Genomic DNA, 17914 nt, shown 5'->3' on the forward strand with positions numbered 1-17914 from the left:
AAAAAGCTAAAGTGTATGTAAAATGTTAAGTCCATTTCTGTTAAGAATATATGCATGTACATATTGGCACATGCACAAAAAAGAGCCTGGAAACATATACTCCAAAATTAATAGCAGTCATCTCTGGCAGGTGAGATTATGGAAGATGTTTATAGCCTAAATCATGCAATTCTCTGATTTTTATTTTAATTAAAAAAGGGTTCACGGCAATCTTTTGAGATGGCGTCTTGCTATGTTGCCCAGGCTGGTTTTGCACTCCTGGGCTCAGGTGATCCTCCCACCTCAGCCTCCCAAGTAGCTGGGACAACAGGCACACGCCACCACACCAGGCTCATGGCAATCTTTAAAATGTGTTTCAACGGCTGGGCGCGGTGGCTCACACCTGTAATCCTAGCACTTTGGGAGGCCGAGGCAGGCGGATCACCTGAGGTCAGGAGTTCAAGACTAGTCTGACCAACATGAATAAACCCCATCTCTACTAAAAATACAAAATTAGCTGGGTGTGGTGGTGGACACCTGTAATCCCAGCTACTCGGGAGGCTGAGGCAGGAGAACCACTTGTACCCGGGAGGCTGAGGTTGCGGTGAGCCAAGTTCGCACCATTGCATTCCACCTGGGCAACAAGAACACAACTCTGTCTCAAAAAAATAAAATAAAATGTGTTTCAGTGGAGTGGGTAGGATGGTGGGTAGTAATTTAAATGACTCCTTTGTGAACGGCCACTGTTGAAGAGTGATTGCTGCATCATTCATAGGAGCAAAAACCAAAAGTGAACCATTACAGACACAGAAATGAACAAATCAGTACACCTGCACCTAGGACATCACCCAAACATCAGGATGAATCTGACTTCCAGCAGCTAAGAGGGATTTCCATGAAGTACTAATAAGAAAAGCATGATGCAGGCCAAGCACAGTGGCTCACACCTGTAGTGCCAACACCTTGGGAGGCCAAGGCGGGAAGATTACTTGAGCCCAGGAATTTGAGATCAGCCTGGGCAACATGGTGAAACCCCATCTGTACAAAACATACAAAAAATTAGCAGGGTTGGCCGGGCGCGGTGGCTCACGCCTGTAATCCCAGCACTTTGGAAGGCCGAGGCGGGTGGATCACGAGGTCAGGAGATCGAGACCATCCTGGTTAACACGGTGAAACTCCGTCTCTACTAAAAATACAAAAAATTCTCCGGGCGTGGTGGCGGGCGCCTGTAGTCCCAGCTACTCCGGAGGCTGAGGCAGGAGAATGATGTGAGCCCGGGAGGCGGAGCTTGCAGCGAGCGGAGATCGCAACACTGCACTCCAGCCTGGGTGACAGAGCGAGACTCCGTCTCAAAAAAAAAAAAAAAATTAGCAGGGTATGGTGGCACTCACCTGTAGTCCCAGCTACTCAGGAGGGTGAGATGGGAGGATTACCTGCATCCAGAGTTCGAGGCTGTAGTGAACTGTAATCACAACACTGCACTCCAGGGCCTGGGTGAGAGAATGAGACCTTGTCTCAAGAAAAAAAAAAACAAGATGCAAAAAAGGGTGCACAGTATGATGCCAACTTTTATAAAAGAATGAAAAAATAGCCTGGGCACAATGGCTGACGTCTGTAATCCCAGCTACTCGGGAGACTGAGGCATGAGATTCGCTTGAACCCAGGAGGTGGAGGTTGCAGCGCGCTAAGATTGTGCCATTGCACTCCAGCCTAGGTGAAAGAGTAAGATTCCATCTCAAAAAAAAAAAAAAAAAAGTTACCACCATCAGCGATGGAACAAAATGACATCCATCACACACCTCCTGATCCGATACACGCAGGGCACATTGCTTCGGCAGTATTACGGTCAAAAAAAAAAAACATCATCTGAATCTAATCATAAGGGAACAGACAAACCCACATTACAGGATATTCTACAAAATAACTGGGCTTTTTTTTGATTTTTTTGAGAGTCTCACTCTGTCACACAGGCTGGAGTACAGTGGCTCAATCTCAGCTCACCGCAACCTCCACCTCCCAGGTTCTGATGATTCTCATGCCCCAGCCTCCTCAGTAGCTGGGATTATAGGTGCATGCCACCATGCCCAGCTAACTTTTGTATTTTTAGTAGAAACAGGGTTTCTCCATGTTGGCCAGGCTGGTCTCGAGCTCCTTGGCCTCAAGTGCTTTCCGCCCACCTTGGCTTCCCAAAGTGCTGGGATTACAGGCATGAGTCACCACGCCTGGCCAAAGTAAAATGCCATGTAAACCAAAGAAAGGCTATGGAACTGTTAGAGATAAAAGGTGACTCAAGAGACCCAACAACTAAAGGCAATGCACGATTCTGAATTGAATCCCAAATTGGGAAAAAACAAAAATGCTGCAAGGGCTGTTATTCAGTGAAATTATGTAAAATTTGAACATGGACTCTGTATTATTAGATATTATATTAATGTTTTCTGCTTTTGATAACGGTGTTGTGGTTCCGAGAATGTCCTTGTTTCACGAAATGTACACTTAGAAGTATTTAGGGGTAAAAGGGCATGATGTCTGTAATTCTCAAATGATTTAACAAATACATGTATAATAACACAAATGTGGCAAAATGTTCACAATTAGTCTATCTGGACAAAGGAAAGTTATTTATAGTAGTCTTAGGGACAACTATTTATATATTTTTAATTATTTCAAAACTAAACATTTTGTAAGAGAAATGTCTTTCACCAGGAGAAAGTGGTTCTATGTATGTTCATGAACAGACGTAAAACACCAAGTGGAAAAAAAAAATGCTGGTTGCTGGCAACAGAGACCACCCAAAAGAAAAGGGCAGGAATAAGAGGGGAGAGGCCAAGACAAGTACCATTCCTCCAACTCTTAAGGGAAGGAAGGGAAGGCTGAGATGTAAAATTAGGTTGATATTTAGAACTGGAGAACAGGTCAGATCAGAAGTCACATCCATCTGCCTCAATCTATTCCCTAAAGTTGACCTGTCCGGAGCTGACGGAAGAGGGGCAGGGCAAGGCAGGTGAGGAGAGTACCATCTGGAACAGGGGTGAGAATTCAGAGCAGCCACTGAGGGAACATGCTAGGGATGAGAGGGGAACGAGTGGTTTGTAGCAATTTGTAGAGGCAGGTGACTTAAGGATACATGCATTGAAAGCCGGCCAGGACACAGATAAGAGCTGCTCTCCAGCCTTGGAGGTCAGGCGGAGGTCTTCAGCAGAGGTATCCAATCTTTTGGAGGGCAACTTTCACCCAAAACACTCACTCACCCTGACTCAATTTGATCTCCTCAGTTAATCTTGCTGGCAAAGTCTGGCAAAGTGCTATCACTTTCCAACTCCCATCTCAACAAAGACATCGGCAGCTGTTCCCAGTCCAAGAGAGCTCCTTTATGAAGTCGAGACGGAACTCTGGGTCTGCTGGTCACTTTTAGAACCAGGGAAATGAGACAGAATTCCATATGAAGAACATAAATGAAGCACCAGAACCCATCCCATCCAAACCATAATCACAGAACCATTTTTCATCCAATTTGAAACATTTCTTTTATTGAAGAAGTTGAACTTACAGCAGACAGTGAAAGGAGCTACAGCACAAACAGCCAGGACAAACACAGACACAAAATAATACATAAAACAAGTAGCGGGAAACTGGAAGATGCCAGGGAGTCCTCTTATAAAGCAGGGTTCACCAAAACCAAAAGGCCAACTGGCTCCAGGACAGCAAAAGGCACAGTGGCTCCTCTGCTCCTCTGCCTTCTGCCCCATTTGAAATGGGGGATTACAAATCCAGACTTCAGGGCAGGCCTAGACTTGATGCAGCCACTGCAGTCTTGGTCCATGGCGCAATTCGGCAGACAAGTTGGTGAAAGGTAAGTGTCTCCAGAGATTTCAGTCAGGGATGTGGCTTCCAGATGTTAAAAGATACCCAGCTAAGTCACAAGGAAGTAGATGTTTTCAAATGCTAAGTGACCACCAAACAAAACATTCTCCCTGGGCCTTCACCACTCAGAGAACACCAACATACAAAAACAAGTCTGTTCCCATTTCATCAATAATGGAGACAAAGGGTTTTGTCATAGTGTAGAGTATTAAGAATGGATGAGAAAAAAGTCAAAAAAGGTGCAGAGGTCCTATAAATCAGGGTTTATTAGACTAGATATTAATAAATTAGGTGTTTTTTTTTTTTAAAAAAGGCTGTTGGCCCTAAGTATGACAGCTTCCCATTGTTTCTTAGCTTAGTATATTCATTTTCCAACACAATGTTAGCAATTCTTACAGCAGTTCTTGCGTTTTTCCAGTAACATATATTTATTAATCAAATGGTATACATTTTTCACTATAACCTATTTTCACTGATTAATACATTTATCAGTATTTTAATGTGGCCTAAAATATGCTAAATTCTGTCACATTAAATATGTTTTTCCCTCTCTTTATGTGAGTAAAAAAAGGAAAATATTAAGATGCATTCCACTTTTTAGCTAAGGAAAAGTTCAGAAAACTCCCACCTTTTTAAAAAAGAATGAAAATATCCTAAGTAACTCAGGTTAGAAAAACAGTAACAGGGCCAGGCGCAATGGCTCACGCCTATAATCCCAGCACTTTCGGAGGCTGAGGCAGGAGGATCACTTGAGCCCAGGAGTCTGAGATCAGCCTGGGCAACATAATGAGACCATGTCTCTATTTAAAAAAAAAAAATTAAAAAGAGAAAAAAACAGTAATAATAAAACAAGTGGGGAGGACGACATTCAGAAGAAAAATCTCCTAGATAAACCTCTGCACAAAAATAATTTTGGAAAAAAGTTAGAAGTCCTACCTGAGATTAATTCAGGCGTCACTCGCTAATGCTAAGGAAATTCTGATTGGAAGGCAGCAACTCAGGGGCCCAAGGGCCACATTAACAGATGCAATTACCTGCCCTAGAGAAGGCGCTTCCTCACACTCCCACTTAGCTGCAATGCCAAATACTGTCCTTTCAAGCCTCAACCCTGTGATTTTAAGATATCAAAACTTATATCCTTCTTCAGCTCTATGTAATTTGTCAAAAATTTCAAGATGCAACTCTGTAGCCAAAAAGAGAGCCTTTTTCTTTTTCAAACAAAAATAAACAAGAGAGAAGTCACTAACTGCTAAAACTAGCAGGGACCCTCAAGATTGGTATCACAGGATCACACCTTTAGCTGGCAGTAGGTTAAGGTCAGTAACTCAGCTCACATGACATTTAAAACCACACAACATTGCCAGAGAGAGCTAGAGGTTCAGATGCCAATGGTTTGAAAAAACCATGATTCAGGCCAGGCGCAGTGGTTCACACCTGTAAACCCAGCACTTTGGGAGGCCCGAGGCAGGTGGATCACAAGGTCAGGAGTTTGAGACCAGCCTGACCAACATGGTGAAACCCTGTTTCTACTAAAAATACAAAAATTAGCCGGGCGTGGTGGCGTGTGCCTGTAATCCCAGCTACTCAGGAGGCTGAGGCAGGACAATCGCTTGAATCTGGGAGGCGGAAGTTGCAGTGAGCCAAGATCGCACCACAGCACTCCAGCCTGGGTGACAATAGCAAGACTCCATCTTGAAAGAAAAAAAAAAAAAAAAAAAAAACACGATTCAAGAAAAAGGCAGATTCTCATGTGTTCAGCAGCTACTTTAAAAAAAAAAAAAAAAAAAAAAAAGGCACTTCTTGGCCAGGAATAGTGGAGGACTGCTTGAGCCCAGGAGTTTGAGACCAGCCTGGGGAACATAGCCAGACCTTGTCTCTACAAAAATAAAAAAATTAGCTGAGCAGTTCCATCTGCTTGGGAGGCTGAGGTGGGAGAATCACTTGAGCCCGGGAAGTCAAGCCTGCAGTGAGCCGTGACCATGCCACTGCACTCCAGCCTGGGTGACAGAGCGAGGCCCTGACTGGAAAAAAAACAAAAACAACAACAAAAAAGCACTTCCTAATGATTGGGGGAAATATTAAATATTAGGTCAGAGAGTTAAAGACTCTTAGAAATTTTTAAGAATGCATTTATTTCACTCAACACTGAATCTTAAAATTACTACTTCTTCAGACCGGGTATAGTGCCTCAGGCCTGTAATCCCAGCACTTTGGGAGGCCGAGGAGGGCGGATCACTTGAGCTCAGGAGTTGCAGACCAACCTGCACAGCACAGTGAAACCCCATCCCTACCAAAAAAAAAAAAAAAAGAAAATTATTACTTCCTCTCTCAGGCTTCAAAATTAAGGAGGAGGGAGGGACAAATTGGGATATCCCATAGCTGCCTGCAAAAAACACAATAGCTTATTCCATTCTCCCAAGCAGGATTTAAAATTTCAAAGTGAAAACAGCAGTCATATATAATTATACATGCTTAACTCGCTCACATTTTGTAGAAAAACATACAAAATACCAAAAAAAAAAAAAAAAAAAAGACTGTATCAGGTTAGAAAACTTAAGTAGAACACCAAAATCCAGATGACCTTGAAGTTTTGCTGGATCTTAAAATCACTAGAACTACTTCAAAATATATAAACAGGCCCCATTATGAAAAATATAAATATGAACATGATAAATAAGCATGAGAGGAAAGGAAACTGGTCACTCAGATAAACCATGACAGGTCCTGGGTAAAATACATTTAGACGATTCGGGGATGGAGGTACTAGAACTAGCAAGGCCCTCCCTGCAGCTTGCAACCTGTGGGGAAAAAGCCAAACAGGTGGTAGGCCACTTGTATTATTCCTCCTGCCAAAGCCTCCTCTTTCAGAGTCAAAAACCAAAAGTAGTTGAGACACTGTGCTTTTCTATCAAAACTTCCCTTCACTGGTGAAAATCAGCCTCCACTGGCAATGTTTGCTGGGAACTGTACACTCTCCCACTCTTTCTTGTTCCAGTATCCCACTGACTTTTACAGACCTCAGTAACTTTCTGAACCAGGACTCAACTCCTCACTGAGCCAATGAAAAGCCATGCTCTGCAGACTTCAGATGCAGGGCCTAGCACAGGACTCTGGTCTTAACTCCTGGTCCGTGGCATTCCACTTACAGCACTGTCTCCCTCATTTATTTCAGTAAAGGTCAGAGGTGGGTGCCAGCCACACACCCCCTTCATATGTTCAGTCTTACCCACTTGTGTGCTTGACCTTGGACTTAACTTCAATACTCTGCATTGCAATTTGTGAATCATCCATTAAGGCTAAATCTTAAAAACTAATCTGTCTCCACTGGAGACTTAGTAACTAGTAAGAACCACAAATCCAGCTTTCTAAGATTCACCGATAGACTGACTCTCACCCAACAAAAGCTTCCCACATCCCACTCTACTGCTAAAACAGAAAGTAAATGAAAGGCTCAGTAGATGGAATAAATTACTCTTCCTCCTCTGCCTCATACCTACACCCAGCCTCACCAACAATCTCCTCTGACTGCAAAAAAAAACACTCAAAGTAAACCAGGAAAAAACTAAGGTAGAAATTTTTAAAAAGTAAATAAGGCAAGACAAATAGAATTCCAAACTGCCTTTATATATATATATATATATATATATATATGATCATATATCTTATATATATATAAAATCTTTTAAATAGAGACAGGGTCTCTTGCTATGTTGCCCAGGCTAGTTTCAAACTCCTGGGCTCAAGCAATCCTCCTGCACTGGCCTCCCAAAGTGCTGGGATTACAGGCATGAGCCATGACACCCAGCCCCAAACTGCTGATAGGTCATTTTACAACTATAAATTTATCCCTTGATGCCACTTACAAAGTTCTAGGCATTGGTGGGTAACCTGGTTTGCTTTCAAATGGTCACAGGACAAAGAACTGCCGACTCACACTCAGAAACATGTCTATGAAGGCTATTTCCATTTCACATTTCAGAACCTGAGAGCCTCCAATACAAGGAAACGAGAGTTATTTACATTTTGACACATACACACACACCTCAAGATTTAAGGTTCTAGATTGAGGAGCCTAGAAATTTGACTCTAAGGCTTGACCTGCTCACCTAGATAACCAAATTAATGAAGCTACCAGATACAACCTCAATAGAGTACAGAGAAAGCTTCTGCACTCCAAGGACTAAGGTAACATTACTTCCCAAATCAGATTAAGCCAAAGGGGGAACAGACCTTCACAAGTCACAGCTATATAGCAATTTGGGCCAGGCACAGTGACTCACACCTCCCAGCATTTGGGAAGGAAGAGATGGGTGAACTGTTTGAGCCCAGGGGTTCAAGACCAGCCTGCAATATAGCAAACCCCGTCTCTACAAAAAATACCAAAAAATTGGCCAGGCATGGTGGCTCACACCTGTAATCCCAGCACTTTGGGAGGCCAAGGCGGGTGGATCACCTGAGGTCAAGAGTTCCAGACCAGCCCGGCTAACATGGCAAAACCCCGTCTCTACTAAAAACACAAAAATTAGCTGGGTGTGGTGGTGGGCGCCTGTAATCCCAGCTACTCTCGAGGCTGAGGCAGGAGACTTGCTTGAACCCAGGAGGCAGAGGTTGCAGTGAGCCAAGATGGTGCCACTGTACTCCAACCTGGGCAACAAGAACATAACTGTCTCAAAAAAAAAAAAAAAAATACAAAAGAATTAGCCAGCCAGGCATGGTGGTGTGCACTACAGTCCTAGCTACTAGGGAGGTTGAGGTGGGAGGACAGCTTAAGCCCTGGAAGTTGAGGCTGTCATAAGCCATGACTGTGCCACTGCACTCCAGCCTGGGTGACAGGAGATCCTGTCTCAAAAAAACAAAAACAAAAATGATACATAATTTGGCTGAAGTCATCTAGGTTAATGGTTCTGACTGCAGTCAAGTTCAATGTAAAAGTACACAATCCCTTCAGGCTTTTAGAGAAAACTCTGAGTACTCAGTTATACCCTCGCATGTGAAAATGAAGAGAAAAAAAGCAGCAAGCGTCATGCAGATACAGAAATAAATATGAACTCATCTGGTTTTGACATTTTACAAACTAAATGTGTGAATTCAAAAGTATGATATCAAGCAGGGAGTGGTGGCTCACACCTGTAATCCCAGCACTTTGGGAGGCCAAGACAGGTTAATCACTTGAGGCCAGGAGTTCAAGACTAGCTTGGGCAACATGGCGAAACTCCATCTCTACTGAAAATACAAAAATTAGCCAGGCATAGTGGCAGAGGCCTGTAATCCCAGCTACTCGGGAGGCTGAGGCACGGGAACTGCTTCAGCCTGGGAGGTGGAGATTGCAGTGAGCCATGATCGTGCCACTGCACTCCAGCCTGGGTGACAGAGCAACACTGTCTGGGGGAAAAAAAAAAAAAAAGACATATTACAACAGTGCCAGACCAGAAAAATGACGGGTGGTTCACAACACTGATCACAGACTGAGGTTCAGCTTGTTTCAAAGCAATGTTCTCTGTTATCAACAGTCAGATTTGGGTCACCCACATGCTAGCAAGCTAATCTGACTAGGCTAATCAGGCCTAAAGCTTGGATTTTTATTTGTGGACTTTGCAATGAACTATGGTCAACATCACAAAAGGAGTCCTTTATACTCGATCTTCTAAAACAATCCTTAAAAGAAAAACTATAGAGGATCACCTTGGCTAGAGCAAAAGAAAAATGCTTCCTTTTCAAAACACTTCACATTCTAGAGAGTAAATCTTGAAGAAAATATGGGTTTTTTAATCAATGAATCTGAGACATTGAATCTTCATTTAAAAGCAAACAAAAACAGGATAAACATAACAGCCTGAAGACAGAAGGGAGTTCTACTTGTCCATATACCATGCTGAAAAGGAAATACTAAAAGAATTTGTTACTTATTTTACAAAACACCCAAAGCCTGTCTGAAGGAATGCCCTTCCGAATTCTCAGGATACAAAAGCCCTGTCCTAAGCTTTTTCTAATCTATAAACAGAATTTCAGACCAGATCTGAAGAACTTGTGCCATAAATAATGCCTCTTGTCTGTACAGAGCTTTCTCTAGCTTTGTGGTTGCTTTTTTTTTTTGTCCATCAGCTCCTTCTAATCCCAACAAGTACCCAGTGAGGGAGGCACTTCAGCCAAAATCATCATCTGCCTTGCATGTAAGAACAAGAGAGGTCAAATAGCTCAAAACTCACAAAGCAGGAGAGACCTGCAAGAGGACTCAAGTCTGATGTTCCTCTTGCCAGAATTATTATTTAAAATTGCAGACATGTAGATAAGGCCCAAATTAAAATGCAGGTTTTCAACCTCCAAACTCAGAATCTCTGGTGATGAATTTTTATAAATACATTATGTCAAACAAGTTCCCCATGTGATTCTGAAGCCCATCAGTTTGAGAATCATCAGCATCAACAATGATCCAAATCGAGCCAAGAACCCATTTGTTTACCTATCCTTCATGAAACACAGAACCTGCCAAGCAAACCAAGCAGCAAAGACTGTATGTGCTTCAAATTCAAGAGCCAGGTCAATGCACTTGGTCAGATACCCACGGTTTCGGCTTCTCTCTTTACCAAGGTAACTTCTCAGTTGACAGTAGCCAACAGTATCTTCACAAACTCCTTGCACTCCTGGAAGGTATCTTCTTGTAGATGACCAATACATATGGTGTCAAATTCCTTCTGAAGGTATTTAACACTTTAAGGGAGGTATCATACCATTAACTATGGGTGCAACCCTTGTCAAGATCATCAAGTTGGGCTTATAGAGCGTCCATAACCATGACTCTACCTATCCTACAACACACTACTTCTGCCCATTTAACTTTATTTCTGACTGAAAATGGCAGCAAGTCTCCTTTTGAACTCATTTCTAATGGCATAGAATTTTATAAGGGAGAAAAAAAATGGTGACAATTTTAGATTATTTTATAGATTGAGATCATGTTAACTGACTTTGAAACATACTTTCAGGGCTGGGTGCAGTGGCTTGCACCTGTAATCCCAGCACTTTAGGAAGCCAAGGTGGGAGGATCACTTGAGCCCAAGAGTTCAAGACCAGCCTGGGCAACATAAGGGGACCCCATCTCTATAAAAAATACAAAGTTTAGCTGGGCATGGTGGTGCACGCCTGTAGTCCCCACTACTCACGAGGCTGAGGTGGGAGGATTGCTTGAACCCAAGAGGGCAAGGCTGCAGTGAGGCAAGATCATGCCACTGCACTCCAGACTGGGAAACAGAGGGAGACCCTGTCTCAAAAAAGAAAGGAAGAAAGAATCACACACCTTCAGAAAAAAAACAAACAAAATCTCCCCACAGTCATCTGCCAAGCACTGTCCTCCTATATTTCTCAGGAGGAAATGCCCTGAAAAGGCTTCACAGCAGATAGGCCAGGCCTTGGACTTCCGAGAGGAAAAACCTCTTACAGCAATGAGAATTTTAAAAAGCAGGAGGTTGTGTAATATAATGTGAATGAAGAGAAAAGAAGTCAGCTTAGAAATAATCACATCTGGCCAAGCACAGTGGCTTACGCCTGTAATCCCAGCACTTTGAGAGGCTGAGGTGGGTGGATCACGAGGTCAGGAGTTCAAGACCAGCCTGACCAAGATGGTGAAACCCCATCTCTACTAAAAATACACAAAAATTAGCCGGGTGTGGTGGCGGGTGCCTATAATCCCAGCTACTTGGGAGGCTGAGGCAGAGAATTGTTTGAACCCGGGAGGCGGAGGTTGCAGTGAGCCGAGATTATGCCACTGCACTCCAGCCTGGGCGACAGAGTGAGACTCCCTCTCAAAAAAAAATAAAAAAAAGGAAGAAGAAGAAGAAATAAGCACATCTGAAAAATCAGTAAAAGATGTGAAAAGATCAGTCCTCACTGAAGAAAGAAGCACTGGTTTCTCATCACTTGAACCTAACAGCATATACCCAGGGCAAGACAAATTTCAGAAGACATGATACTCTTGAAATACAGAATTTTATTTAGAAACTGTTTAAAGTAGAAAAAAACCCTGTCAAGAAAGACCAGGTGGAAAATGGGTTCCCAATAAAATGGAATTTTAGGGCAACAAAAGTCTAAAAGGCCACAAAAGAGAAATAGCACCACTGTCATTTGAACAATGGCTAGTTACTTGCATTTTTTGGCATTGTTAATCACTGAATCTGGGTTTTCCTCTGAATTCCACACAAAGCATGCACTACACAACATTTTTATCATAAAATACTTGCTTTCTACACACATTTCAGGACAAGCTACCACCAGAAACAAATCAATACAAATACATCAGGGGCTGAACAATCTCAGTAGTGGGTGAGACACATTTTGCAGAATCCTGCCAAACAAAGGAACTGAATAGGCTGTGGGCAAAGCAAATGAGGGAGAGTTAAAGAATGAAATATTTTAAATATTAATAATTAATTCAGACACGGTACTGTATTTTCTGCAAAAGAAAATTAACATTTAGTAACACACTAATGAATTTTATCTCCAAAGAGATTAGTGCACTGGCAAAGTATTCGGATTACAGTGGAGAGCTGTGAACAGCAGATACCGAAAACACCCCAGCCTGGCAGATTCCAAGGTAACGATGGCCTTCACTGACCACTCCCTTTGCCAGAGGTCCAGAAAGAACTTGCAGCATGATCACCTGCCTGCTGCACTTCCAACTCTAAGCAGCAAACTTCAAGGAGCCAAAGAGGAGTCCCCAGCGGGCAAGGGGAGCAGAGAAGAGAAACGTGGTAAATGTAAACCTAAAAGACAGTAAAATGGGATACAATCCCCATTCAAATCCCAGAGATGTGGGAAAGTCCCCAAAAGTAGCTGTTAGATTAAAAAACTGGGCACACCTCACTTCCCCAAAAAATATAATACATAGAAATTTCGGGGATAACTGGAAAAATAAGAGAAATGCTCAATGAAAACCGAGCTCTTCAACTCAAACATCTCAGGGCTGAAACACATCCTCTATTATCCAGGCAACGATGCCTCTTGCTTTTTAGCAGGGATGCAATTGGTCAATGACACCAAGTAACTTTACAGGGCAACTTTTTAAATGTTCGTTTTAGACCAAAGCCTAGGCCTATGAGGGTTCAAGCAGCCCTGTAAGACCTGTGACAGCAGGTTCCAAAGGTTCCAAGGTCTGGCCCTTCCTTCCCAGACACAATGTCAAACGCAAAATCTCTTGTCATGTTACATTTTATATTTTGAAATGTGGAAGCATATTTTAAATACTCTTAAGGCATTTATTTATTACAACATTCTCTGATTTCACATTAGCTTAAAATTCAATTCAGTCTTTACATTTCTCCACTGAGGTCGCTACCTCAGCATATTACATAACACCTCTCCAGCATTCAGTGTGACCCGCATCCACATGGTGAGCCCCACGGTCAGCCTCTCTGTTTCCCAGGTGAACCAACTAGATGTTAATACTGCTCTGCTACAAGGTAAAAGCTCCTAACTCAAACTTATTGGAAAAGGAGTGAAACGTCTGCAAAGTGCACTTTAAGAAGAGGTACTTTTTGCTTATGAAAAGAAACCAGTGAGTCCTCTAAGGATAACAAAAGGGAGTATTTTACAGTTAAGCACATGATTTGGAGTGAAGAATTCCGATGTTGCTCTGCTGGTCCAGGCTGTTAATACTCTTCTTGCTCCTCCTGTGGGCCCCCTTCATCAGGTATCACAAAGCCTTCCTGAAATAGGAAAATGAGAGGGGAAAGCCACTGAAAGATCCATTTCTACTGTGAGTTCACTTTCCTCACACTTAAAGCCTCTCAAAGACAATGGTTCTTCCTGGCTCTACACAGGCCAGGTGACTGCTATTTCTTGGGTAGTAGAATTGCATCTCACCTGAGCAAAAACCTCAGCCAAAAACTGAGCACAATCAAATTTACCCTCAAACTTTTGAAAGTGATGCATACTTACATTGTCTTCATTATGGTGGTAACTTCACCCATGTCATCAAAGGTACATTTTAAATATGTGCAGTTTATTATGTCAGTTATACTTCAATAAAACTGTTTTATAAAAAAGAAAGAAGGCCAGGTGTGATGGCTCATGCCTGTAATCCCAGCACTTTGGAAGGCCAAGGCTTGAGCCCAGAAGTTCAAGACCAGCCTGAGTAACACAGTGAGACAATGTCCCCCCCACAAAAAAAAAAAAAAAACAACTAGCCAGGCCTGGTGGGACATGCCTATAGTCCCAGCTACTCCCCACGGGGGCCAAAGCAGGACTGCTTGACCCAGGAAGTCAAAGCTGCAGTGAGCCATGATCGCACACCATTCCAGCCTGGGCAATAAATTGAGATCCCCATCACTAAAAAAAAAAAAAAAAAAAAAAATTACCCTCAAAAATTCCTGAAGTCCCCTGTAAAGTTCAGTACTCTAACATCTTCTCTCAATAAACTGTCTATACAGCCAGCTTTCCTTTTATGCCTTCCTTTTGTTATACTTAGGAGCCATGCTTGACCCAAAATATTCACAACAGCAAGACTGACTCAACATCAGTGGCAGAAAAATTGAGTGCATAAGGAAAAGAGCAGATTCACGACTCCCACCCACCTCATTCTCACTCCAGGGCATTCTGGCATGGACTCAGAGCAGGAAATTACTATACTATTCTGCTGTAAAATCAGGCTTCTCTTTCAACCACCATCTTATTTCTATTAACTAAATCTCTATAGCTGAACTTACTTAAGATGTGGCTCCACTAAAATAATACTCAGACTAAACCAAGGACCCCTATACCTTCCTTGTCTTTTTTTCATTACATAGCACAGAGCAAGCTCTAAATTAAAGATTTGTTCAACAGATTATCAACTTTTCAGTCATCTGTCTTAATCCCCTGAAATTCACAAGATATGTCTCAAGCACAGTGATAGTAACAGCATTATTACTACCTTGTATTTGCGTAGTGCTACACATACTACCAGTAGTTTGTAGTTTGATCCTACAGACCTTGCTAGGCACACAGAATTACAAACATCACCATTAAACAGTGGACACAGCCAGATAACAAATCCTAAATCTAGAAAAAAATGAGTCTTCCCTGATCAACTAACATGTCGTGATTAATATCAACAGATTTGACTGTGCAATAAACATGAATCCAAAGAAACTTGGTCATAGAGTCCTTTGAGGGAGTGAGAACCAGGCAAATTCCTAGGAGGGAGGAGAAAGGCATGCCCAGACATGACATGATATGTGGGTGCACTGTGGAAAAGGGAGCACGTGCCTGCTTCTCCAGGCATGCCCCAGGCCCTTATAAAATGGAGGCAGCACCTGAAGCTGAGGGATCCAAGCAACAGGAGGTGGGGTGGGGTGAGGACATGGGTTGCTTCTAGCTAAGAGCAGTTTGTGGCACTCATCACCTATCAGTGGCCACATACTACAGATGCTGGGCAAGCCAGCTACGTCCTTGGCCTATTCCTTCTTCAGAAGCTCACAGACCTCAGGCAGAAGCTAAAGCTGGGCAGAGGTGCCCTCTGGCTGACTTTGAGGGGTCAACGCTGAAGGCTTTTGATGAATGCAACACTGGAATACAAGAAGCATCAGCACAGAGTTCACCAACCCGACTATGTAAAATGGAAAGAAAATATCCTCACGTCAACACATACATCTGTGGCATACAGAATGTCTACAATCCTCTGCAATACAGGGTCGTTTTCCCCCTCGTTCTCCTGGCAAATCAATTCAATGTTCCGTAGCTTTCCAAAGTAGAAATCCCTCTCTTTCTCCAAGTCTTCAACAGTAAGTTTCAATACGTTGACCTGCACAAGACATTAAAAAGGGTGAGATGCTTGGCATTAGTGTGGCAATAAAATATCAGGCAGACTTCTAACCCAAAAGGAGATGCGGTCTTTGATCAAACCCCAACACAGACAAAAACCATATCAGTTTAATGTCAATTTTCTTCAGCCTCAGATAAACAACATGGATTTGTTTATAGCAACCTTGATGGTAACAGCTCCCAGAAAGAGCAGACTACACCTTGAAACATTCAGAAGCTTCTCAGGACTGAAAAAGGATTAAGGAGAAAAAACTAGGGAAGCCTGAGACAATTACAGCCTGGCAAGGTAGCTGACAATCATCAACTGAGTCCTTACCAAGGGACTGGACAATCAAGTCCAGGTCTGATTGCATGAGGGGGTCAATACAAAGGACCCTGGAAAGGGCTCAATGGAACTCTTTGGAAGCCCAATGGAAAGTGCTCTGACCCTCCATGAGCCCCACTGAGGGTCTCTGATTCCCATTAAGAGGCTATGAAGAAATCAGTCTCAGTCCTTAGGCCAGGACTCTAGCCAAGACCAATAAAAGTTATAACACTCATAGTCCTGAGTGTACTTTAACCATGGGGCATCTTCATTCCAGTGTACTGTATTCACATCTACAACAATTGAATTCCATTTAACTCTCAATGAATTCAAGTTGCTTGGCATATCCTGCAGCATAAAACCCTCATAAAAACCTGTAATTTACAGGCCAGGGCCACAGAGCAGCATGGAAAGTAAAGCAACAAAATCAAAGGTACAGACAGCCACTGAGAACAACCTTGGCAGAAGGGAATTCTACAAGCCAGAAGGGACCAGAGAAGTCATCTAGTCCAGCCTTCTGATCTCACAGCCACAAAAACAGAAGCATGTCAGGTGCAGTGGTGCACACGTCTCAGCTACTCTGGAGGCTGAGTCGGGAGAATTGCTTGAGCCCAAGAGTTAAAAGCCAGTTGTGACAACATAGCAAGACTCCATCTTTTTAAAAAATAAATAATAAGGCCGGGCGCGGTGGCTCACGCTTGTAATCCCAGCACTTTGGGAGGCCGAGGCGGGCAGATCACGAGGTCAGGAGATCGAGACCATCCTGGCTAACACGGTGAAACCCCGTCTCTACTAAAAATACAAAAAATTAGCCGGGCGTGGTGGCGGGCGCCTGTAGTCCCAGCTACTTGGAGAGGCTGAGGCAGGAGAATGGCGTGAACCCGGGAGGCGGAGCTTGCAGTGAGCCGAGATCGCGCCACTGCACTCCAGCCTGGGTGACAGAGCGAGACTCCGTCTCAAAAAAATAAATAAATAAATAAATAAATAATAAAAATTTAAAAACAGAAATAAACAGCTTATCTAGCTTCCCCACAGCCTGATGAAGACACCAAACACAACAGAGGAGATCAAGTCTCATCCCAGGAAGAAAGGACCCTCTTTATAACCTGCAGTCAAAAAGCATCCAGAGATGAGGAGCAGGTGACACCACCAGGACAATTTTATCAAAACGAACTTCAAAGTTCATCATCAAAGTCTTATCAGACCAAACCAGAATCACAGTTCTAGACAGCCTTTCACTATTCCTTTACCAGCCACAGAAATAAAAAATAATCGAAAGTTTCAATAAAGTGCTAGAGGGGCCAGGTGCGGTGGCTCACATCTGTAATCCCAAAGCTTTGGGAGGTCAAGGTGAGAGGATCGCTTGAGGCCAGAACTCGAGACCAGCCTGGGCAACATGGCAAAACCTGTCTCTACAAAAAATCTAAAAATTAGCCAGGTAGGGTGGTGTATGCCTATAGTACCAGCTACTTAAGAGGCTGAGGCAGGAAAATCGTCTGAGCCCAGGAGTTCAAGGCTGCAGTGAGCTATAAATGGACCATCACACTCTAGTCTGGGAGACACAACAAGACCCTGTCTCATTCAATCATTCACTCATTCATTCATACATACATACATACATACATACATACATACATAAAGTACAGCTACTGCCTGGTGGCCGGCAAAGCTAAATCATCCATTTTCCCTCATTGTCTCCACCTCTGCTTTTGCTGCAGTTTGCTGCCTTTCCTGAAACCAACAGCCCCAAAGAGCGGGGGATACACAAGCCAAGAGCTGACCAGCCCCAGCAGGAAGCAGACTCAGAGCTACAGCTCCACAATCCAAAAGGCAGGGAAGGGGCCTTCTAATCACATGCCTAGTGGCATTAATGACCAAGGAGGAAAGGAAGTCGAAAGAGCTTATGAAAAGGAATGTTGGCCAGGTGCAGTGGCTCACACCTGTAATCCCAGCACTTTGGGAAGCCAAGGCAAG

General features: G+C 43.2%; 1 protein-coding gene across 2 annotated transcripts in view; it reads right to left on the minus strand.

The window, feature by feature from the left end:
- Nucleotides 1–11807: 11807 nt before the first annotated feature.
- Nucleotides 11808–17914, minus strand: part of MAPRE1 (microtubule associated protein RP/EB family member 1) — a 32167-nt gene continuing 26060 nt past the window's right edge. For both annotated transcript variants that reach the window (XM_055266778.2, XM_063633806.1), the window contains exons 6-7: nt 15464–15616; nt 11808–13541 (exon numbers count right to left, since the gene is read on the minus strand). In XM_055266778.2, the coding sequence (XP_055122753.1) occupies nt 13485–13541; nt 15464–15616 (210 nt within the window). In that variant the 3' untranslated portion in view covers nt 11808–13484. The remainder of the gene's footprint in view (nt 13542–15463; nt 15617–17914) is intronic.

The sequence above is a fragment of the Symphalangus syndactylus genome, chromosome 24 (genome assembly GCF_028878055.3).
Source record: "Symphalangus syndactylus isolate Jambi chromosome 24, NHGRI_mSymSyn1-v2.1_pri, whole genome shotgun sequence".
Taxonomy (NCBI): Eukaryota; Metazoa; Chordata; class Mammalia; order Primates; family Hylobatidae; genus Symphalangus; species Symphalangus syndactylus.